Below are 24,722 nucleotides of genomic sequence, written 5' to 3' on the forward strand. Positions count from 1 at the left end.
TGACCTTTTCGCCCCAAACAAATAGATAATTGCTTTGCTTGCGAAGCAGATGATAAAATAATAGGTTGCAGTGCCACGGTTAGGCTGACTAGCTAAGTTTGTAACTCCAAACAGAACCTGTCTCTCTCAGTATTGTGAGGCCTCCCCCATGCTCATATGCCTCCCTTATGATGTCCGATAGCCTGGCTTTGCCAGACCAATTTGCTAATGCTCAACAGTGCTCCTCTGTACAGTCACTAAATCAAACCTGCCCCATATTACATTAACAGTTGTGATTGGCCCGACACAATCCAGGCCGGGTGGAAATCTGTCTGAATGGGAGGGTGGCCAGCCCATCTGCCAGAGCAAATAAAACATGAGCTTGCAGATTTGTCTGGTTGCCAGGCTAGTTGTTTAACTGTGCGCCTGATGCAAGTACTTAACCTTTCTAACCACACTTAGCCTTTATTACTGTACAGCCTTATTATAGCATCCCATACCACCTCTTGCTTCTATTACCACCATGTGTGTTTTGGCCAAAGTTATTTTTACTGTCTTTTTTGGGGGTTGAGAGAAATGAGCAAGTGAGCATCCGGTTTCAAGTAAATTGGTAATAGTCTCCCACCCCCGACTCCCAGCTCTTGCAAGCCTTTGATCTGTCTTGTGCTCCAGTGTTAAATGGTTTCCTTCAAATTGCTGCAAACATGCAGCGACCCGCTGCTCTTCTATCAGAAGAAGGCTCCCAGGCCTCCCTTACTAGTTGCTGCCCCAGAAGCCTCAAACACTGCCACTCAAGGAAGAACAAGTACAGACAAACCGGACTCCAGAAATTTAGGTCTTACCATTTTTTGCGTTCGGGTTTACATTAACTTCTAAGGCAGAAAGGCATCTTCTTCTCTGGTTTCGTGAGAATAGTTGACTCATGGTGTACAGCCCCTTCGGTGAAGTGTCTGAGCGTTTAATCCCCAGGTTTTTGACACTTGCTCACTTGAAATTCTACCAATTTTAATTGAACCATTTTTACAAACTCAAAGTTCATTAGCAACTTGAAAAATATGAGGTTGAGCAAATGTCTCTCTCATAACTTGCAACTCATTTGCATATTCATGTTCTCAAGAGATTGGGATGATTTTGGGAATGTTTTGGTGTTTTGAGACTAATTGGCATCACACTTATTTAGTTATCAGACTGGGCTTGACCAAACTACACTAGGCTGCACAGTGGAACCAGAAGAAAATGAGCACATTTGAGATCAGACAATGGTTTGAAAAGTTCCTTGTTTTTCCTCGGTTCACACCTGCATTCCCAGTGAATTACAGTTTACCCTTTCAATTTTTTTCTGATACAAGGATGAAGTTGCCTTGAAAAGCACTGAAATGTATAATATTAATGTTAAGAATAAAAATTGACAGAAACACATTCTTTCAAATCCGATGCAGACAATTGCTAGATGGTTGACTTTGTGAGGTGTATTAGATCCTATTGATTTTTCTCTTTCTGTCTCTCTCTCTGTATATAATTGTGAAAGGGCAGAGCTAAGAGACTGCAATATTGTATTTTATTAAAGAAATCCATTGGATATCTCATACATAATTTTTCTTTTTACTGAAGGAGGAAAAACCAAGACGAATGTCCCTTTCCTTCCCAGTCGACTATCTCATCTATTGTAGTTCTGAGGATAGGAACTATTGGATCTCTGCTCAATTTGCCCAGCATGTGAATCTCTTCCTGGCCTGGCATGCTAATTCACATTCTTTGCCAGTATGTTCTGGAATTGTGAGTAATAATAATCATGGCATCTAGTGGGAGGTTAAATAAGTCGTCGTTCCATGCTGTTCTTCAGAACTATGTAATTCGAATATTTTACGTGTTCCACATCTATATCTACGTTTTACTGATCTTTCATCACCTACTATTCCTATATTCATAAATTAAAGAGAGCCATCATTCAGCATCATCATCACCACCCGTCAGACACTTGAACTGCTGTCCTCCAATCCCAACCCACCTGCCGAGGCAGCTCCCCTACTGTGCCCCCCCCCCCCCATAGCCTCTGGAGCAACCCCTTTATTTATTAATCCAGTTTGTTTTATCATGCCAGGCCACCTTGGTTCAAATGACTTGCTGTCTGAGGTTGTGTCTGACTGTCTGTTTCATTCTCTGCCAGATTCTTGGATGATACAGCACTGCACGTGAGGAATACGAATGCAATTTGTTTCCACAGACTTTGTCTTGGGTGTTGTATGGGATGCTAATGCTAAGTGTCTGGGTTCTACTTCAGTTGTGTTAACGACTGCCTATATTGTTTTCATGTGCGGTAGTTTCGCTGTGCTAGTTTCATGTCTGACAGCTTCAGTTCCAGAGTTCACCTTTTAAAGGCCCTTTTTACTATCAAAGTGCTTCTAATTGCATTTGAAGCCATAGTGTAGTGTTGGGTACGTCAGGTTTTCATTGACAATTGAAAAGGTTGAGGCAAAGTTAAAAGAAAATGAGTGCTTATATGGGTTATGGGTTAAAACCCTTCTTACAACCAATCTTAATAGCGTTCATTTTTTTAACCTTTAAAACTGAATGAGATTCATGCACATTAAGTCTTCACTTTCCAATTCCCGTGTTCTGGTCCGTCTCTCACTTGGTTTGGGTGTGCTGTTGTTACAATGGCCCAGTCCTTCAGCACAGCCAAGCAGGCTTCATTTGATGGCTGAAAGAGAGTAGTACCGTGAGCCTCCATCAGAGTGGTTAATTACCTTGTCCAGTTGAGGGTAGAGGTGTCCATGTCCAATGAGTGGGACTCGCCGGTTTTAAATTACTAGGATACACCAGGGATTTGCTATCAGGTAGGGACAGAGATGCACTCTAATCCTGCCGACATCAGAGGTTGTTCTCTCTCTTTATCTTCCTGTCTCTCTCTCTCTCTCTTTCTCTCTCTGACACCTCAGTCTTGCTCTCTCCCTCACTAACATGCAATCTTCACATACCCCCCCCCCCCTCCCACAAGTCTCTTGTTACCTAGTTTCCCATATTCTTGCCTTTACTCTCCCTTCCTACCGACATGCACACATGAAGACATACATGCTAACCCCCTTCCATCTTCTCTCCTGCTGTGGCCCCAGTCATCAAATGCGTTTCTGTCACCATCATTTCATTTAGTAGCTCTTTGGTGGGCTCCTCCTTATAGCTCGGGGGCAACTCTTGGTCCATGCACTAATAGTTATGTGCTTTATTGTCCATCGTATAGTGCTCCTTTGCCCCCAGCTAAAGACACACAGATGTGTATGTGCTGTCCATGTTGTTTGTCTTCCCTGTGGTATATGTTGTCATGTCTGTAAATGGAGCACTTTGTTTCATTATCCTTCCTACTGCTTCCCTGATTTAATTACAGAGGTCCGATGTGATATTGCGGGTCACCTACTGTCTCCACTAGGGTGTCCATTTAGCTGAAGGGAGCTTCACTTTGCCATCCCCACTGCTTTTAGAGCTGTCTTGCAAATGTATATGTTTAGAACAGCCATCTCTCCCCAGTGCTTTTTTATGTCAACCTATGTAGTTGCAACCCACCTCAGTCCTGTTTTTGTCTGGAAGGCCACAGGTTTAGGCTTAGCAGCTAGCACACATGATGACGGAGCTTCGAATATTGGATCCTTTCCTTCTCTAATCTGCCAGTTGAACCCTTGCCAACCCTGTTAAAGCCACCATGGCTGGGCATACCAATCATTTTGTCCAACCTTTTATGCCTTGGCTACCCGACGCCCACTCCTCCTCAACAGCTATCATAACATTTAGAGAACGTATTCCACAACTAACGGGTTACTTCCCGTATCTGAATCCTCCAAGCCCAACAGCTACCATCAGACTAAGCAGCACTGCTGAAGGGAAACTCAGGCGGGTACACTGGCACCAGAAAACAAGACTTGAATTAATTGAACAGGAAGAGAGCTTGTTAGGGGTACCAATCTCAGGATTCAGTTTGGATTCTTGGGATCATGGTTAGATTCTGATTCATCAAGGAACTTGACATTTGATTTTGAATAAACCTCGTATCAGTGCAGTAAGTTGTTGAACGAATCTAAGTACAAGTATTTTGTTTTTCTCTTAACATTCAAATGTAATTTGAATTGACTAACTAGCTAACAAATTAATTTGATAGGCAGCTGCAATTTCACACTACTAGCCAATCTAGCTATGTGTTTAGGTTCTTACATAAATTATTTTCTCCTAATCTAGTTCTCGTAGTTACCCCCTAGGACATCTTCGGAGGTCCTTTAATTTCAGTACTCCATCCCTCGTGTCATTTCCTGTGGTGATCTTTCCACTCAAGGTAAATATTCGCAACCCTGGGCAGGTGCCATTTTCTGAAGACACAAGCAGAGCCTGGTGCTTGTGAACATTGTAATGACAGTACTCATACCATTATTTTTCCCTCGAGTAGCAGTTATTTGTCCTCAGAATGTGTTGTAATAAACCATGGGAGATTTTGAAATTCACTGTGTCGTAATGAATAGCTTGCCCTTATTCCTTCACCTCAAGCCCATCCATTCTGGCAGTCAAAGCATAACACAGATTGTTATTAATAGGTTTTCCAATCTGCCAACGTTTTGAATAGCCTAATGGAGGATCAATAGAGTTTTGATAGAGTTGTTGAAAGTAGGTAGTAGTAGTAAATATTGTCATTTCTACAGTATACATGTAAAGTATATTTTACTGTAGAGCTACTCTTTTCCTGTAATGCAAGCCTCTTCAACTGCCAATAGCATTGAAATATACCACACAAAATACATCCTTGTTAGGGATTGTTTTTTTGTTCCCTTGATGATACAATTTTTACTTAATTGTATATGAAGCCAGCTAGCTACACAATACTCTATTATATAATAATATAATATTCTTTAAGCCAACCCATCCCCCACCTTAAGTTTTCTCTCCGGATCACTGTTTTTTCTCCGACGTGTTTCCTGATGACAGATGGTCTTGAAAACAAGTGGGATGGAGATGACTGAAAAGGGTGGACAGAGGGGGATAGGGAGAGAGGGGGGGGGGAGAGAGGGAGAGAGAGAGAGGGGGGGGGGAGAGGGAGAGAAAGAAGGGGGGGGAGAGGGAGAGGGGGGAGGGAGAGAGGGGGGGGGGAGAGGGAGACAGGGGGGGGAGAGGGGGAGAGAGAGCGGCTAACAGGGTTGAGGTGGCCAGACATGAAAGATTGAGAGAGTGAGAAGAATTTCCACTGCAAAAGACACGGTAGGCAGAGAGACAAAGAGACACAAAGAGGAAGATGCTGTGATGGAAAGATGCAGACAAGAAGAAATAAGCGCCTTTTTATCGTAGAAGAAGATTTTCTGTGAATGTCTCCCTTTTACCTATGACAGGCATATTTCACATCTATATTCCACCAGACCCACTGTGGCAAATGTTGTTGCTGAGACTGTTGATTCTTGTGAAGGTCAGACTGCCCTGGGACTCAATAGAGCAACACCAGGGGGGTCGTCTTCCTTTATCCATTGAGGAAAGTACGGATGGATATTCACACTATTCACCCACTGAATTAATCTGACTGAAAAATTGATTCTTAACGGCCTTCAGTAGGCCTATTCACAACACAGTTAACTCCATTTTGTGGTTGTCAGTATTCACATGTTTAGGTTGTGCAGCCTACAGATTTGTCGATATTGATTGATCACATTGAATTTAAATGATCAGAATCTTTTCCCAAATCTTGTTTCTAAAACTTTTTAAACTTAGCACCATATAACGATACTTGCGCAAACACACACACCCTGACTAAAATGTTTGTCCCTGAAAGCATGTGTCTCACTGGCACAAATCTCCAAATGTGGCACTAGTTCCCCCAAACCAAAATGTGTGCATTCGTCTTGCAATTAGTTCAAGCAACAGTGTATTTCTCTTGCAGAGACAGTTCAAGCAACAGAGTTGCCTTTATTTCTATTTCTCATTTTGGTTTTTGATGGTGCAGCACCTCTTTACAATAACTTTTACTGACCAGACCCTATCCAAGGTGACATACAAATAATAGGGCAGGTGACAGAGCCAGGACGAACACATGGCCTTCTCTGCCTGACTGGCTACTTCTCTTCACTCCATCCTATCTTGGATCCTAGTCACGTTGTGGGTGTTCTATGAAGAAACACTTCCTTTCAACACAAATCATCTTAGATTGCCATAAGGAAAAAATACTGAAGAAGCAACAGATAAGTTATTCATAGTGGTGAAGAACTGAGTTTGTTTTATATGTTGTATTTGCATTTGCAAGCTTGTTTTCTTCCTCCAACATTTGGGCTCATTAACCTTTAATGATCAAGAAAAAAATCTGTTGGTTTCATTGTAAACAAAATCTGGAAGGAGTTGAAAAAATGCTTATGCCACAAGTCTGGAGTTCTATAGAGATATTTGGTCTTTGTTTTTACTTTGTTGTTGGGACCCAAAGGAATTCCAACAAAGAATGCATTTAATTTTCTTTACATGTTCTCTTATCCTTACCTTGATGCCCTGGATAAATATAGCACAATGTTGTCATTGCCAAAACACAGGAGAGATCTCGACATTTAGAATAGGGTAGAAAAGTGGTTCTGGCTTCCAAAATGTTGGCTGTCCTCTTGCTATGTCTGCACCACTGGCTCATACGTGAGGCAATTTTTTAAAACAAATAGGAGCAGATGCTACAAACATTCCACTCATCTTTACCATCACTTTAAAATTACCCACAGCTCTTCATAGCCAGTGTTGAGATTAGGCCAATGCTCATTGGTGTCATATGGCAATGCACTGTAGTGTTCCTGCTCTGCCAGAGTGAGAGCTTGGCGAGGCTAGCCATGCTGCCGCTGTGTTTGTCGAGTGGCAGCAGTTATCCCTCCTGTCCTCCCCTTCCCCACATCATGCCCGGTGGTAGCAGCAGAGCTTTGGCTTGGAGATGAATGACTTTAGATGAGTGTGTCAGGCTGAGAAAGAGGGGCATCGGGGGGGGGGGGGGCAACATCCCCTCTGCTTCCGGTGGCCTCCGCTCTGCTGACTGGGGATGTTGTGTCTGTGCCGGGAAGCTGACAGGGCACAGCTGACCTGTCTCCCAGAGGTCCACTCTGCAAAGGCGGCCATTTAGGTTCAAGTCCCCTCCCCTCCACCCCTTATCTCTCTCTGTTGGAAAGCACCCGATGATGGCCATTTTGGTGCAGAGAAATGCTTGAGGGCCTTTGAGCCTCCCAGCCTTCTTGGTCTGTTGGAGAACCAATAAAAAATGGCAGTTTTGGCTCAGGGTACGTAGGGTTTGGGCTTGGGATGGCCCACATCCTTCCAACAGCAGCTAAAGACAGACATGATTAAGCATGCGATGGTGCCCACGGCCCAACTCCCCTCACAGGAGCTCTGCGCAGGTCTCTCTCCATCTGTCACACACACATACACACACACACTCCTGGTGAAACACAGGCAGTGGGTGTGTTCTGGACAAAATGGCCACCGTGGACCTTTAGATGGATTGATTTGAGCTCCAAACTTTGCTACAGTACAAGCAGCACTGACCCACTCTTTGTTCGTTTCCAAAGTTACACTGAAAAAATGTCCAGTGCCATTAAGTTTTGCACACAAAGAAAAGTAGTCATCACAAGCCATAGTGTTTCATCTTAAGACTTTGGATCCAAAAAGCATATCACAAAATATACTCTTTTACGACCACAGGTGAACAACACTCACTTCACCCTTCGATCGAAATCTTTCCTTTCTCATAGCTTACCTCATTTAATCTCTGCTCATCCCCAAAGTTTGCCAGGACCTTGTTATCATATTCTAAACACAGCAATAAACAGGCAGAGAGGATTCAGTGGAACAGCAGCCAACAACAACAGTAGCCTGCCAGTTGTGAGACTGGATAGGATTCATGGTGCTGCTGAGGGACCTGGGCTGACTTCTGTCAGGAGGCCTGAGGACACAACCTCATGACCGTGATCTAACCTCACGCTACTCTGCAAAGTTTAGCATGAGAATAGTTCAGAAATAATGTCAGTGGTTGGCAACCACAGACAGTGTACACGGTTCAAAAGGTGGCGAATGTTTGCCAATGGTAACATGCAAGGAATCTGTTGCTGCTTTTGCCGTACTGGGTTGGAATGTGGTTGTGTTCCCACTCCTAATGAATAGCCATGCATTTCTTCCCGTTGTGGATCTCTCTTTTGGGATCTGGTCCCTTGAGAGAGAAATTACCTTCTAGAAGTTAAATAGTAGAAGGCCATAGTCCTTATCTCTCTGTCTCATTCTCTGTCCTGCTCCCGCTCTCTCTTGCTCTCACTCTCAGGAGACTTGACACATCCTTGGAACAGACTGAGCATACATTAAACTACATTTAACATTCAGACACTTATTTTACTCCTCTTTTTGTTACATTATTAAAATTCGTGCAGACCCCCTCAATTATTTCTCTCACCCATCTCTGTGGAACTGATAATTGGTGTTATTTATCTAAACAATACCACCGTATGACTCTGGGGTTCAGAGTTTTTGAATTATGGATGAGGACAAATGCAAAGCAATTGGACGCATTTTTACTTTGGCACCATCGCTTACAGGGAGTTTGGCCATTAAGCAAAGAAAAAGAAATTGCAACAATATTCTATATCCTTCCCCTCTCTCTCCTCTCATCATAAAACTGACTTCTTATATTTGTCTGTCCCGGTCTATCAGCCAGTGTTCTCCATTGGGGTTACTTTGGCTTAGCTTTGGTAATGAAAAGCCATTTGGAAAAGTTGATGTTTTTTTCCTTGTATTATAATCTTGTATTTTTTTACATCCCGTTCCTGTGGTGTGTAGAACTATAAATGTCTCGAGCCTAACTTCTCTTCTTTCGTTGTTCCTCAAGGTGTGGCGGAACCCTTCAGCCCGTTCTGGTTCTCGGTGGAGCCACAGGACACGCTTGCCATCCGGGGCGCTGCGGCGCTGCTCAACTGCTCCGCCCACAGCGAGGCAGCCACGCCGGCGCGTGTGGAGTGGAAGAAGGACGGCACCTTCTTGAGCCTGGCATCGGACGAGCGGCGGCGGGTGCTGCCTGACGGCTCGCTGCTCATCTCGGCGGTAGTGCACTCCAAGCACAACAAGCCAGACGAGGGCACCTACCAGTGCATGGCCACCATCGACAACCTGGGGACCATTGCCAGCCGCACGGCCCGTCTCTCTGTAGCAGGTGGGAAGACTCACGTTTGACGTACTCACGTGCATTTTCCCAGCACGTTTCTTGTGTATGGTTATGGTTAAATGATTCCATAGCAGGTCACAGTGTGGAATATACAAAAAAAGAAATTCTGTGTAAGAACTGGTAGTTTGGTAGTTATATGTCATATGACTTATATTTTGAAAGATGCAAGGATTATGAGGTGCTTTGAGTCTGGTCTGAGCCCTGATATTCAATTTGAAGCTGGAGGGAGGAGTGTAAAACATGATTATGTTCTCCCTCGGCCCGGTTCTGTAGAAAGAACCAGAGAACCTGGTCTCCCCTTAGGTTTACGCCTGTTTGAGACAATAAAAGAATGAGTGGGTGTGTGAAAATCTGAAGTGTCTGAAGCAAAGTCCCACTTCTTGTCACCCTGACAGTTTGTCTTGTCATAACCTTTAGGAGAAGAACACTAATGAGACAGTGTGCTGCCAGCTAGGGTGGCGGAAAGAAACTTGAAATAAATGAACTGGAGGTGAACGGTGTTATGATGAACTTATAATACTTTGTGTATGCATTCCATTTTTTAGCACTTTGTCGAGAAAAGTAGTTATTTCCAAAGGAAATAGAATAAGTTTGATATTTTACTTGCCCCCACGACAGTGGTCCACTGCAATCATGCTTAAGAGTTTTAGCATAGCTGTAGCATAGCATTAGCTATATAATTAATGCGGACATTGGTTATAAAGAACTGTGGTAGACAGTGGTAGCGTCAGACCTCAGTTTGTGTGCTGTCTACTCATATGGCCATAAGTGGTGCAGATCCACACAGCTCCCCCACCCCCATAACACTCTACTCCATCACATAGCGACCCAGGACTATCATCATGGGAAATCTGCTGACCTCTTAGGTCACACCGGCAAATCAATATGGTCTTCCTCGGGATAGGACAGGCTTCGCTGGACGTGTGAGAGGAAAAGGGAGGAGAGTGAGAGTATTAGGGTGTGTGTGTGTGTCGACACATCCATCCTCTTGTGTGAGTGCACATGCATCGTGTGTTTAGTGATAGTTAAGTGTGTTCTGGGGGGGTGAAGTGATGGGTTTTTAAAGTTTGCTTGTGTGGCAGCAATTGGAGCTTGAGGAGATTCACAGGTCAATTGCACATAGTAAATCTGCGTCGTTGAACCCTATGCATGTTTAATGTGTCCGGGAACCCGCCAAGAGATCTGATCGCACTATGAAATGATGAAACCGAGTCTGTGAAATCCTCCAGGGTAAACCATCAAACGATGTTAGATCAAATTCATTTCATCTGCTGTTTTATATCTTTTTATGACTTTACGTCTCTCTCACACTCACACACACATGCAACTACGAGGACACACTCTGAAGCTAATTCCTAGTCACAAAGATGGATCCCACACGGTCGTGTTATCACCTGTCCACACGTGCACACAACCCCGCTCCACCGTCTTGACGCATCCACATGCAGCCACACATCCCTGCATGCGGGGAAATGATCCCTCTCTGGCTCGCTGGCAGGTGGGCAATAAAAAGGTTAATTGTGGCGTAGTGGGAGCAGGCCATTACACAGCAATTGGCCTGGAAACGGGAGCGATGGGCGTGAACCCTGAGATGTAACGATGGCATGCGGGGTGGGGGGGGGGGAGCAAAGCGAGGGGGGGGCGGAGGATGGGTGGGGGGGTAATATCAGTGATTGATGTTCTAGAGACGTGTTCCTGATCATCCATAGGAGGTGATCTTGCCCGCCTCCCCGCCCTGCACACCCACCCCTGTCTCTTGTGCCTGCACTCGTGCTTTTACTGTGACCTTTGTCTCCCTTCCTTTCTATGACACATTGGCCGTCTCTCCTCCCTATACCCTGTCACTCTTCTCTCCTCTTTCCCCCCCGCTGTCTCTTTCCCATCCCTCTGCTCCTGCAGGGGCTGGGTCTCTCTTCTCACCTCTCTCTTCTTCCTCCGCGTCCTGCCGCCTCCTTGTTCCTCTTCCCTTCCCCTCAATTCTTTTGGTTTCCCCTCTCCCCGTCTCCAGTCGTTTGATCATCTCTCTGCCTGTGCTGTTGCCTCCTCTCTCTCTCTCCCTCGCCTCTACCTCTCCCCATTTCATCTGATACCACCCTTCCTCTTCGCCGCTCCCTTGTCATCCATCTGTCTCTCTTTCTCATTTCTTTCCTCTCACTGTTCCATCTTTCTCCCACGTCTCTCCATCCCCTCCCTTCTTTTCGGCATGTTTCGTGTGCACCTCTCTGTGTGTGTGCTCTCCCCACCCTCCCACCCCCCCCCCCCCCCCCCACACACACACACACACAGGCACAGCAGGGGGTGTGGCTTCTCCCGGCCGAGCAAGATCATATGTATTCAGTCGGTGTCCGAGAGAGAAGCAGAGGAAGGGGAGAGCGAGAGGAGGGCCGAGGGGGTGGAGGGGGGGGTCTGTAGGGCAGACGACGAGAAGCGCGTAATGAGAATCATGTCTCCACCCCTCCCTGTCTGCTCCCACTCTGCCCCCCCCCCCCACCCCCGATTCCCTCTATTCTCTTCCTTCCTCCATCCCTTCCTCATTACTGTGTCTTGAGATGAGTCGGCAAGAGGTGTGTGTGTCTCTCTGCCTCTCTTTTTCTGTCGCTTTTCTGACCTATGCTGTGCTAGTCTTTTTGTTTCCCTCTCTCATACACAAAGCCTTCCAGACAACATGTCCACAAAAAAGTCCCCACCCCCTCCCCAACCACCAGCAGCAGTGTAGATTATCGTTGACTGTGCGTGTCACAAATGTCACATTTACCACCGCTCACACCTGTGATATATTCAGTGGGAAGCTTGGAGAGGAAGGATTTCCTTCCTCTCCCTCTTGTACATGTGTATGCCTGGAGAGACTCTTAAATCCCCTGTTTGATGTGCTGTATCTTGTTATTCTCATGTTATAGAGCTCAAACCCCCCTATATTGGGAGGATAGAGCGCCACTGTCCCTGTCTGTGTTTTCCCTCCTTCATAAATATAGCCAGTTCTTTCATTTGCCTTCATTTTATCAGGTGTGACAGATTACCCTGAAATAAGGAATGTTCAATTTGTTATACAACAGTAAGAGATACATACAGACATCGTGCTTTTAACATCTTTTCCGTTGTCGTGAACTACTCGCATGCCATTATCGGTTTCGATCATTTGCACTGTGTCCACTTTTAAGTGTTTTATTTCTTGATGGGGTTTTTATCACTCCTGTATATAGGCTCATTTGTGCTCTTCACCTGCTCACCAAAAGGCCTAATCCAGAGAGTCATCTGACTGCTGACCAGATTAAATGGTTAGGTATGTGTTTCGAGGTGTTGCCACGGTCGGCACTTTGCGGTAGTGTCTGCATGTTGGTCGTTCTTGTTGCATTTTTTGTCATGGCGGTATTGTCACAGCCGTAGCAAGTGGAAATAGCGAAGGATGGGATGTGTGGAAACTGATTGGGGACATAGAGGCGTCTGTGTTTCCATTGGGTGGAGGTGTGAGGGGAGTGGTTAAATGGTGTCCAAGTTGCGTGAAAGTGGACACACACACAGACACACAGGCATGCTTACACGCACACACACACACACACACACACACACACACACACACACACACACACACAGACAAGTGGATGATCCAGGACTAAGACATGACTGTTATCTCAAAGCCCCGTCTGTTTCCAAGTACACACTATGTGGGATGTAGCAGGATTGGCTGGTTACTTTCCTGATACACACACACACGTATATTTCTACACACTCAGCCTCACCGCCGCCCCTCCCTCTCCTCTCATTCCAGCGGTGACCCGTCTCCTCGGTCTGAGCTGTACCCTGAGCTGTCTGTGTCCCTCCCTCTCAATCAATCAGTGTTTCATTTCACACTCCCTATACCTCTCTCTCCCCTCCATCTCCCTGCCTCTCTCTCCCCTCCATCTCCCTGCCTCTCTCTCCCCTCTAGCTCCCTGCCTCTCTCTCCCCTCTAGCTCCCTGCCTCTCTCTCTCCCCCTCCCCATGCATGTCACTTTACCATCTTCTACTCCCACATCTGGTCATTTTTCTTCATTCCCCCTCCTCCTCATTCTATCTCTCCTTCTTTCTCTCCCCCCCTCCCCCCACCTCCCCTTCAGCCCTCACTCTTTTTACACAACCCCATTTCACAGCTGCACAGTGACTGCGCCCGAGTCGTAAAACACAAACACTGCAAACAAACAGCCCTCTGTACAGGAGCGGGAGCTCACGTTTGAAACTGCAGCCTCCAAAGAAACAAATCAACCATGTCATCCTTTACCTGTTTCTGAGGCTCCTTCAAGCCATATCCCCTCGCCCCTCCCATCCATTGTTGCTTCGGAACAAAAAGGCAGTTAGAAATGCTAGGTCTCAATATCCCCCAAAATGGACCCAGGTTTTTGTTGTTTTCCGCTGGTTACGATCCAGCCCCAAATCACAGTTCAATCTGGACAACAGCTCCACTTGAAATGTGAAACCTTTATTAACGACTGTTGTCATGTTGCCGCGTGACAGTCTCTGGGAGAAACCAGGGGGTCATCTTGGTGACGAATGGCCCTGAACTTGGAAGTGAGTTCAGGGTCAAAGTGATGTTTTAGTACCCTGATTCTCATATGTCACCAAGAGCCTGGGAATGACCAGGGAGGGAAACTGAGATTGGATGAAATGGAGAGAGGGTGACAGGGGACATCAGGAAGTGATGGAGGAAAGAAGCCCTCTGCAGGGAGCCGTGAATTCCGCTAACAGACTCTATTTAGTTTTTGTTTACAAATGTATTAGATGAATGGTCCGGGTAGGAAACTTGATGAAGGGAGGGCTGTATCACTGCTCTCCAGGCACCTGTTCCCCTTCACATGGGTTTTAATAACCCTTGTGTTTACATATGCTGCTGTATTTGTGCGCGCATGCACGAGAAAATTATGTTTGTCCAAACATGGATGTGCATATGAACATGGGATGTACGTGTTCTGGACACCCACTTCAGTGCGTGCGTACATGTGTGCATTTGGCTGCCACAGTTTATCCGGTGTTCCTTTCCACAGGGGAGCTGCCTGGGTGGAACCAGAATCATGTCAAGTGTAACAACCACGTGGATGGATTCTCATTGTAAAGGGGCACTTTGCTGCTCTGTTTGCAAACACCTGTCATTGTCGCAAGTAATGGGAGGGGGAGAGGGGAGGATGGGGGGTCTTGTTTACATTAGGTTGCCACAGCAACCTCACAGGTATTAGCGAGGGCTTGGAAGCCTCTTGCACCTGCTCAGTAAGTGTTAATGTGGGGATGTGACCAGACTGGGTTTGCTAGTGTTTCCACTCTGCTCAATATAGCATCAGTCTGGCCTTGCCTACTCTGCCTCTGTGACTTGAAACCTATCATATCAGTTTGCTTCTAGAATTCTCACCTGAAAACAAACACGCCCAAATTTAAACAGACCTTCATAGATCGACTTAACCTTAGACCACACAAGCCTTTGTGAGTTGCGATAGTTTTTATGGCAATGGACCACACACCCCTCCCCCCAAGTACACAAACCAGAGATTGAGTCGCTCATTTGGGCAGAGGGAGACAAACTCTGTTTTGGACTGTATTTTGCACTCCATGACTTCCCATGCTCTTGTGTCTCTCAAGACTCCCCACCTCCCAACACACAGTCACACACATCACAATGCATAATGCATTGGCAGTGTAGCTACACATCAATGAAGACATCTGTCTACAAAGTACCTTTACAAAACCTGAGAGCTTCCTGTGTTTAGCTCTCCCCCCTCCTCTGTAGACAAAAGTGGGGATTTAAATTTTACTTAAGCGCACTGGGAATTTGCCATTGCCGGTATTTCACCTTCCATATGGGCTTCCATCTTGACATGTTAATCAGTTACTTAGTAAAACATAATACAGGCATACAGTAAGGAAAGGGCTTTCATGGTTTTAAGGTCTGTTCTTGGTTATGCAGCTTTGATTAATATATTACTGTATACTTAGTGTCTTCTCTCTTAACATTCACTAAACTGTACAAGTCCTAGACTCCACAAATACTGTACAAATATTTCTATACAGTTTTTTTTTGTCTTCTGTGGTTGTCTGTTATTAGCATCCTCAACAGTTGAGCGGGGTCCATTTCAATGAAAATATTTGGGATTCAGCATTCAATTGAAATGGCATCCTCTTCTTCACGTTAGGACGGACGTGGAGGGGAGACAGCATCATGAATCATCCCCCTCCACACCTGCAGGGTACCAGAGGAGTACAGGGCGCTCCAACACAGACGCTGCGCTCTAACTGTTTCCTGTCACTCATCCATTTTGTTAGACACATCGTCAGCCATAGTCTCTTTGAAGCTCCCCTCCTCTTCCCCCAGATGACTGCCACCAAAGCGCCCCTGCCCTCGCACCGAGGAATCCGACACTCTTCAAAGCCGTCGGCATAGACATATTACTCACCATCCCATTGCCACACAGAACCGTTAAGTCAAGGATTCTGGGGCTTTTTTTTTGGGGGGGGGGGGGGTGTAGAGAAGCCGTATTCAGATCTGCCAGTCTTTGGGGAACGAAGTGGGAGCAGTGGGAAAGGGAGTGTAAAGGACCCCCTGGTTAGTCTAGTGCACCTCTTAAGAAGATTAGCATGGCAAAGCTTTACTGCAAGTGGGTTACCAAGTTGAGATAACCAACACGAGAAGAGCCGTAGCCTGTTGTCAGTCACAGCTTGCACTGAATAGTCTGTTTCAATGCAGTCAAGCAGATACAAACGCAGAGAGTGGTAGGAAAAAGACTATTTTCTGCCCCTTGCTGGCACTCGCTCTCCATTCTATCTCGCTCGCTTTCCGGACCAGTCAATCTGCATAAGAAAGGATGACTGACTGCACTCCGCTCCCATGCGGTTTGTTTACCTTCCCAAACCTTATTGAGATTCACAGTCCATCCTGCGTTTCCTAGCACTCGCTAGATAACAACGGCATGAAGGTTACGCACAAGTCCAAGGCCTGCATGTCTCTTCTTTGTGACCCTTTCAGCTCCGATATGGCCAGCAGTGCACAAGCGTGGGTCAGGGTTGGCCAATGGAAACTTTGCTTTGTTCTTTCAAAGCCAGGCTTAAAGTAAGTCTTTCATCGTGCATTTGAACCCTGATAGAACGTCAGTTCTGACTGTTGAAACCCTGCATGATTCATTTTGAGGTGGGAGCGATGTGTGTTCAAACAGTCAGGAAATCAGTTGGCTGAGAGGTGAGGGAGTCGGGCTAGTAATCCGAAGGTTGCAAGTTCGATTGCCAGTTCGATTCCCGGTCATGCCAACTGACGTTGTGTCCTTGGGCAAGGCACTTCACCCTACTTGCCTCGGGGGAATGTCCCTGTACTTACTGTAAGTCGCTCTGGATAAGAGCGTCTGCTAAATGACTAAATGTAAATATAAAGTCTAAATGTAAACCCATCTCAATTATTCAATCAATTCATGGACATTGAGAGGAAGGGAAGAGGAGGAGGGAAAGTTCTTTTTCGGAGCTCTTGGCAGAATTTGTAAGGCAGTTTTGGAGTTGGATGAGTGAGATTGGGATCGACACTGGGGGGGTTTTATGCACTAACCATTCTGATGTGTTAATGTCAACAGTCGCCTGACTTACTGAGCATAGCTCTTGTTTTTGGGAGCACAGAAGTTTGACTTTCTTTGAACTTCCTTATAGCTTTTGTATTTTACTCCAATAATTACACTTTCTACTGTATACTCCTACCAATGAACTTTATGTAATGTTTTATGTTGATTGAACCAGCAGAGACATGGGTGTTTCATTGTAGATTCTGCAGAGGGAGCCTAGCCTATGGCATGACAGAGCACACTGGGGAACGCATGAAAGCTGGAGAGATCTGGATTTCTTGGAGATTTCTATACTTTTTGAACGTGTGTTTTTATATATTCTTTTACACACTCCCGCTCCAGCTCAACATCCCTATAGGCATGGTATTTTGAGAGCCCTGTGATGTTATGTGTGTGTGTGTGTTGGAGGGGATGGGGGGGGCACTCCACACCCGTGTAACATTTCTCACACTCCTGCACACAGGGCAGCTTGGAGTCATCAGGGGCGACACCTCGAGCAGCATCCGCCTGGCTCCCTCCAGACCCACTCAAAGTTCTGGCGTCTCTTTCCAACTGAATACATTCCACTCCTTCCCCTTTCAAACACGTCCCTCCTTGTGAATAACATCCAAGCTTATTTAACATCTTTTTAGCCCACCAAACTGCCTTCGATTTACGTCAGCAGCGCGGGTTTTTGCCTGTTATGAGTAAGAAGTCGGCAAAGTTGTGTTTTGGTTTGTTAACATGTCGCGGAAAAAGCTTATCTGTGTGCGATATGTGGCTTTTAGTGCCAGTTGTCACTCATGATTAAAAACAGTGTGGAGGGTGGGGAAAGAGAGACAACAGAAGTAAAGTAGAGTTCTGAAATGAACAGAGGACGTGTTATCTGTGTTGAATGAAGTGCCGTTAAGGAGCTGTTAGAACCGGCTCTATCCTCCCGCTCTTCTCTCACTTCTTACACCCCCTCCTTATTTGATGTGTGGGGGGAGCATTACATTTTGGGTGATAAAGAGCGTGTGAGCGAAAGCGATGGCATATAAAGGAAAGATGAGGAGTGAAGGGCATCGTTTGTTCCGAGGGAAGGGAGGACTGGGACGAGGACCAGCAAGTCTGGCGTTCGGAGGAGACGGAGGAGGCGTAAAGGACATGGCGACGTTGGCTGCGACTGTGGCCGTACGTGTGTGTCCACGTCTTCGTTTCACTGGGGCTGCGCTGAACTCTGTGTGCCAGGGCCCCGGGGAGGGGGTCGGAATTCCTCCCCTCGCACGCTGCCTTTCGCCGCATCCTGATTGGAGCGGGCGGGCTGCAGAGGTGTCCAGCCCTCTGAGCCGAGGAGGACGGGAGGGGTGGAAGGAGCAGAGGTGCTGAGTTGAGTGAGGGAGCTCAATTGTTGATGAGTTTTCCGGCTTCCCCTTTAAGAGCCCCCGCTGCTGGGGCTGATGTGTGATGTTCTGTGGGTGCCAAATACACATCCTCTCCACCGCATGTTTTGTCCTCCTCTAAACAGGTTTTATGCTGGAATGGCAACATCCCACACACACTCCCAATATCCAACCATAAACACATAGTACGGCTGCACATAAGCCATCAGATTAAATCCCTTCCTGTCATTAGCGCCTGCAGAGATCATCATGTACATACTGACATATCATGCGCAAAGCGGATTTTGGGCTTGATGTCCCTGTAAGTAGACTTCATGGATGAAACGTCTCGGCCATTATCCCATATTAAACTATCACCTCTGGTGCTTTGCCACACACATTTCTATTTCAACCTGCGTTTTCTAGTGATCTAAATCCTGCATTATATTCCATTCACATATCAATGCTGTTGTAGACCACCGCTACCAAGGCACCCTGGACTGTGTCCTATGTAAGCATGAATAGGAATATTATGGTCTGCATGGGGCCCTTGATGACTGCCAGGGTCCCCATGTGTGGGGGGGTCCTTAACTGACAGTAATTGACCGACTCATCATGTTCCCTGAAAGAAGCAAATGATGATGAATGCCTCCCACCACCGGGAGTGACATCATCAGCAGGCGCCGCATCTGGGTCTCCGACTGACTGTTGGTATGAAACATCTGCTCCTCTGCGACCCGCCAAACACAGGAAGCAACGTGTGGAGCGTTGGCTGAGCGCTTGTCCAAGGTCGATGACATTTCACTCAATCTTTTGAGTTGTGAACATTTCTGTTCACCATGTATAACCTTTGTTAGTAACCATCCAGGTCCTTTGTATAGACGCCTGTGGTCTTGCTTCTTGCATTTGAAAAGTTGTATCTCCTTAGAAACATCTTCAAGTGGGATTTATGTGTGCACTGTATGCTTATGTGGGTTTGAATGCAGGCATTGTTGATTGTGTGTGTGTGTGTCTGGTCTTCAAATATCATGATCGAATGCTACCGATGGCACAGTCAGGGCTAGTTTAGAAGCAACGTCTTTAAATATCACTGACACACACAGTTTTCACCGGCTTGCTAGCAGAAACCCCAAAAGCAACACCATATACCTGGCATACGACCACCCCTTCCTCTACACTGCTCCAACACGTGTGGTGTTAATGAGATCTTACAACCTCCCCTTTCCCGTCCTTTTCCCTCCCTTCCCCTCCCTTGCTCTCGCATGTTAACATGGCCTCTCTATTCTCCATTAGTTTTTCCTGGCAAAGCTTGAGGATAAACAGGCCGACAGCTACAGATAGGCATCTGCAGATGTGCCGCCATTGGCCGATAAGAACAACAGTGGGGGGTTGAGGGTGGGGTGGGTCCTCTATCTATCTCCCTTTTTTCTCTCTCTCTGTCTCTCTCTCACACACACACTCAGCACCTGCTGACTAATGTTTGTTAGCACATCGAGATAGACAAGTGAGGGGGAAAAGGGGGGTGGCAGAGGAGTACAGGGAAAGAAAGACAGATGGAGGAAAGAGAGAGAGAGATGCATGTGGAGAGAAAGACATATCGTAGACGGTGAGAAAAGCAGGGAGGGGAACTACAAAGAGCGAGCTAGAGTGAGGGGGAAGGGGAGACTGAGGGAGGCGGAAGAAGGGAGAGAGAGAACTGAAAGGCTAGTATTATCCCTCCGGGTCTTATCTATCTGTCCATCATCTGCAGGCCAGGGTGTGTTTCTCTCCTTTATCGGGATGCCCTGATGAGCCGGCTGGGCGGAGGGGGGTGAGAAGGGGGTGGGGCGCGCTTGTGTGTCTGCATGGGGGGGGGGTGTAACTGATGAAGCAGCAGTGGCGTTCGCCAGACACGAGGCCAGAGAAGGTGCAGGTCTGCAAGTGGTTGGCTTGGAGCATCCACCCCAGCTCCAGGATTTGTAGGCTTTTGATTGAAAGGTGCTTCTGACACACCTCAACTCCTCGCCTCGCTGTGACATTGCGGGGAGCCTGCTCTGTTGAGCCTTTCTCCACTCTCTCTCCATCCTCTCTTTTGTCTCATCCAGACAGATAGATGAAGGGATTCTCAGCTGATGTTATAGCACATAAATCTGCACCGTTTGTAACAGAAGCAACCATTCCCCCCCAGCCGGGGCCTTCCCATGGCAACAACCTCTGCAGAAGGTCGGCTGCAAATGGGCCAAGAATGAGCTAAATTCCAAGGGATAAAATAAAACACTTTAACGTGATTATAGTGTGGGTGTGGGTGGGGGGTTAATGAAATTAGCATTGTTTCAGATACAACTCAATTACCTCTAATGAAACAGACCTTTTCCTTGGTGGATCCTGGGGAGGCGTTACCGCGGCTGGTGTCCAATCAGGAGCTGCCAAGATGGTGGAAAACGTGACCACCACCACACACTCACACACACACACCTGCAGCTATTGACGTCAAATACACCTAACCAAGGGAAAAACATGTGCATGTGACACACATACTCATTAACTGTTCACTCCTACGCATGTCAGCCGCAATATACAGTTAAACAGGATCAAGATCCGCATGCTATATTTTCAGTGTTAAAATTTCAATAGTTTATTGGTACACACAAGTTTTAGTCTTGAACTGTTGTTGATTGTGACACCCTGAAACACCCACAGATCAACCTGTCTGCGTGCAGATTAGAGAAGTTGGCACAGACACCCCTCATTGCACATGTCTTTCTGAGATGGCTCTATTGCTGTGTTAACAGTTTTGGTTCACAAGCAGAAACAAAGGGCTTGTGGGAAACCTTTTCAGAAGCCATTTTGTTTTAGAAACCTCTTCCTGTGTGAGCCCAGGAGGACAAGCCCTAAAACATGGATTCCCAATTGATGCCTGTGGAGGCATCGAAATGGAAATCTATCTCTTCCGTCTCCTAGCATATAGTGAAAATGAAAATCTGGCTAATCATTCACAAGGAAAAGGAAGAAGAGAATGTGTCTCACAACAGTATATTATGAATTCAGCTATAGTATATTTACATTACAAAAACAATTGTCTCACTTCTGTTAGAACTTCTTACATGTCACCTCAATATCTTCCTCTCGTAGCATCTTGCCTGGTTCCCTGTCGGCCAACATGGGTGCCCCCAATTTCCTCCACCGCCTCAGGGTAGTTACATCTGTGCCAACTGAGCAGTCATGATAATGCAACCATCAAACCTTCGCTAGGCAGGTTTCATACAGATGGCTTCATTTTATCAGCATTTCTTTGTTTTCCATCCTCATCTTAAGTCTCTAACTGAAATGCAAAATCCACTCATACAGGCAAAGAGCCAACCAGTGCGATGGATGAAACATACTCTTCAACCGTTGCTACGCTGCATCGGGTAAAACATAAAAAACATAACTAAAAAACATAACATAATAAACATAAATAAATACTGGGCTCAGTGAACATAAACACTTCTCTGAAGATTGAACGTTTTTTTGTAAACAGGAGATGACTCCCTACCTCCATTCTCTCTCTCTCTCTCTCTCTCTCTCTCTCTCTCTCTCTCTCTCTCTCTCTCTCTCTCTCACATACACACGCACACACACACGCACACACACAGCCTCGGTTGTATTCTAAACAGCAGCTGTGCCCAAGGGGAACTTGACCACCGCTAACACAGCCCTCCTAAATGTTTACAAGTTCATCCTCAGCACAGCATCTGGGCTGCACCTGAAGCGGTTTAGCGGCCAGGTTAAAAATATCTCTCCCCAGGCCGGGTGAGCTAACAGCTCTGTGAGACTCCATTGATTCCCAGCCGCCTGCACACAAAAAAGGGGGCGTGCCCTCAGCCCCTGGAATGAGAAGACCTTTCCAAATAAAAGCAAGCGTTTGATGGTCGAGTTGATCGAAAACTGAAATAGAGATTGATGGTTTCGTTTGACATTGTTTGAATGAAAATTGAGTGATTGAAATTGTTCAGGATGTTGCATGGTAGTGTGGTGATTACTTTGAGACTGAGATGTATACACTTCCTGTGTGTGGGTGCGTGTCTGCGTGTGTGTATTTCTGTTGGTGATGCTATAGTTGTAGTTTCAGTTTCAATGTATTTGCTTCAGACTAACACTGGCAACAAGACCTGGCTCAGCCTTCGCTGTCATATCAACTACCCCTGGAGGCATTTTTACAGTCCAATAGATAAAATAAGTACCTCTGACTGTAGCATCCACTCTTGCAAAGCACCACCCATCAATTTTCTGTCTTCAGCCCCCTTCTAAACACTGTGCATGACCTCTAAAAGGCCATGTGCTTGCCTGTGTGCTTGTGAGAGAGATGGATGAGTGTGTATGAGTGTGACAGAGAGAGTGGACTGATGTCTGCTCTTTTAGACAATGTGACAGAAAATCGGACATTGTGTCAATTTCCGTTGGCAGTTTTTTTGAGTGCACAAAACTCATAACCCTCTCAGGTCCATCTGTCAAATATTTTATTTTCTAGAGTGGTCTCTTACAAGCCTGCATAAAAACGATGGTTTTCTAGATTCTTTTTTTTTATTTTATTATTGGAGTATTTTTCAGCTTTGAAACAGATTTTCCTTATCAAGGAACCATTGAGATAACGAGCCACATGGACATAAAGAAACACTCTAGTAAGCAAGCTGTTGTCTACAATATTGCTGCAGTTGTAGCATACATCAAAGATGTCCCCTGTCACAGAAGACAAATACGCTGTGACGACGCCACCGAACGACACATTTCCTCATTTCATCAGCTTGTCGAGTTTGACAGGCACAGTGGAGTATGACAAAGTGGCCGAATAGACGTTATTCAATTCTGCCTCAGTAAACAATTAATATACTGTTTTGTCACTCAAAGTTCTATTCTCAAATAGGAATTTGGTCCTTCCCCCCTCCCTTCTCGAGAAGGAAATGAAGGGCTGACAAGACATGGTCTGATCCAAGACTATCAGGATGTGGCGGCCTTTCCATCTAATGAATACAACAGATTTCCGTCACTACTCCACGGCCTCGTTGAAATACTCCCCAAAATTGACCTTCCCTTTCCCCTCTTTGTTGATTTCACTCCCGAGTGCGAAATCGGATCAGTTTAAGGAAATCTGGTGTTATGCCTTTGGCCCCCGAAGATCACTGGACAAATACATTGAAGTAGTCAAACAGACTTTGCTTTCAAGACAGCTTGTGCCTGTAGTGGCCAGGCAAGAACCTTCACAAACTTGCCATAAAGAATTAATTGTCCAGTGTTTGAGTCATGCAATATGCACAGCCTCTCAAGAAGCCTCTACCAACATGAACTTCACTGGAAACTGGGTCCTTTTCATCCAGGCCTTGTGTGCACATATACAAATATACCTACCTACAGTATATACACACACAACCATTCACAGCTTGTCTATCACACGTCAGTCCTTAAAAGTCCTCTAATTTATGCAGCCGGAAAACTGTTGGGACTATACAGCGTGTGTGCCTTTGATCTGGTAACACAGTGGGGTTTGGGTTTGCATAACAAAGGGAATAAACGTTCGACAGCTGCCAAATTAGAACTGGAAGCATTTGTCTAGTGGTTATCTATGAGTCTTACGAAGCTGATATTTCTTTGTTTCCCTGCGAGCCTTGAACTTCCACAGAGCTGTGTGATGTTCGCTCTCTCTGAGCTTCAGCCCTGCTGCCTATGGACACAGGCAAACACACAATCTCACAGAGGTACTTACTCACATCCAACAGAACTGACAAACACAATCAGACACTCCGTCCTTTCCACCTTTGTGAATGGTCCCCAGTGTTTAAACAACTGCCTGACTGAGAACCTCCTCAGAACTGTAAACTCACCATTTAGAGTCTGATTCAGAGTGTTCCTGTACACATTGTAAAGGTCCCAATCTGTAAAATGTGCTTAAAACCTTGGAGCAAGTTCATTATAGCCAGCCGCAACCTTAAGGGAAACTTAAGATGAAATGAGCAACACACTGTAAAAAGAAGGGAGCATTCCTTATTTTTATATCAAGTACATGTAATGATAAATGTGAAAAGCACACCCACAGACACACACAGGGTATTATACGTTCTCATCATCTCTGCAATGAGGCTGCTTATTCAATAGTCTCTCGAGTCTACCGCAAAGAAACGCTTCATCGATCCAGTCTTCACACTCCCATAACTAACTCCTCACATTGGACTGGGGAGTTATCGGCCTGTGTTTGGGCGCGTTCTATTAAATGATGCCCACAGCAAGCTCAGCTCAGCTTGGTTGCTGTCTGCTGTTCTGCCATTGATCAAGAGTCCAGTAGGTCTGGATGCAATTGCTCTGTCAATATGCAGTGAGGTTGGTGTGTGTGCAGAAGGTATAATGCCAATGATACTGGGCATTTGAAGAATATACAGGTTATGGATGCATGTGGAATTGATTCTAAAATCAATTGCTGGCCCCGTTGCCTCTTTGTCCTTGTTGATGTCTCACAGACTGTCCACTAAAGATATTAAGATTTGTGTAAAAAAAAAGGGCTTCATCCTGCTCTGTGGTTGACTAGGTAACTACAACTAAGCAGAGAGAAGAGCGTACGGGTTTTGATCAAATCTGTCCTGAATGTATTATATATTATTATGAAATGGAATATTATTATAATATTTGTATTGCTCCAACCACACTGTG

The 24,722-nt window shown here is 45.8% G+C and overlaps 1 protein-coding gene across 1 annotated transcript in view; it reads left to right on the top strand.

The window, feature by feature from the left end:
- The window catches only part of neo1a (neogenin 1a), a 113,829-nt gene that overhangs the window by 34,758 nt on the left and 54,349 nt on the right, over positions 1-24,722 (top strand). The window contains exon 2 of the mRNA XM_067249025.1: positions 8,834-9,154. Within this exon, the coding sequence (XP_067105126.1) occupies positions 8,834-9,154 (321 nt within the window). The remainder of the gene's footprint in view (positions 1-8,833; positions 9,155-24,722) is intronic.

The sequence above is a fragment of the Osmerus mordax genome, chromosome 13 (genome assembly GCF_038355195.1).
Source record: "Osmerus mordax isolate fOsmMor3 chromosome 13, fOsmMor3.pri, whole genome shotgun sequence".
Lineage (NCBI taxonomy): Eukaryota > Metazoa > Chordata > Actinopteri > Osmeriformes > Osmeridae > Osmerus > Osmerus mordax.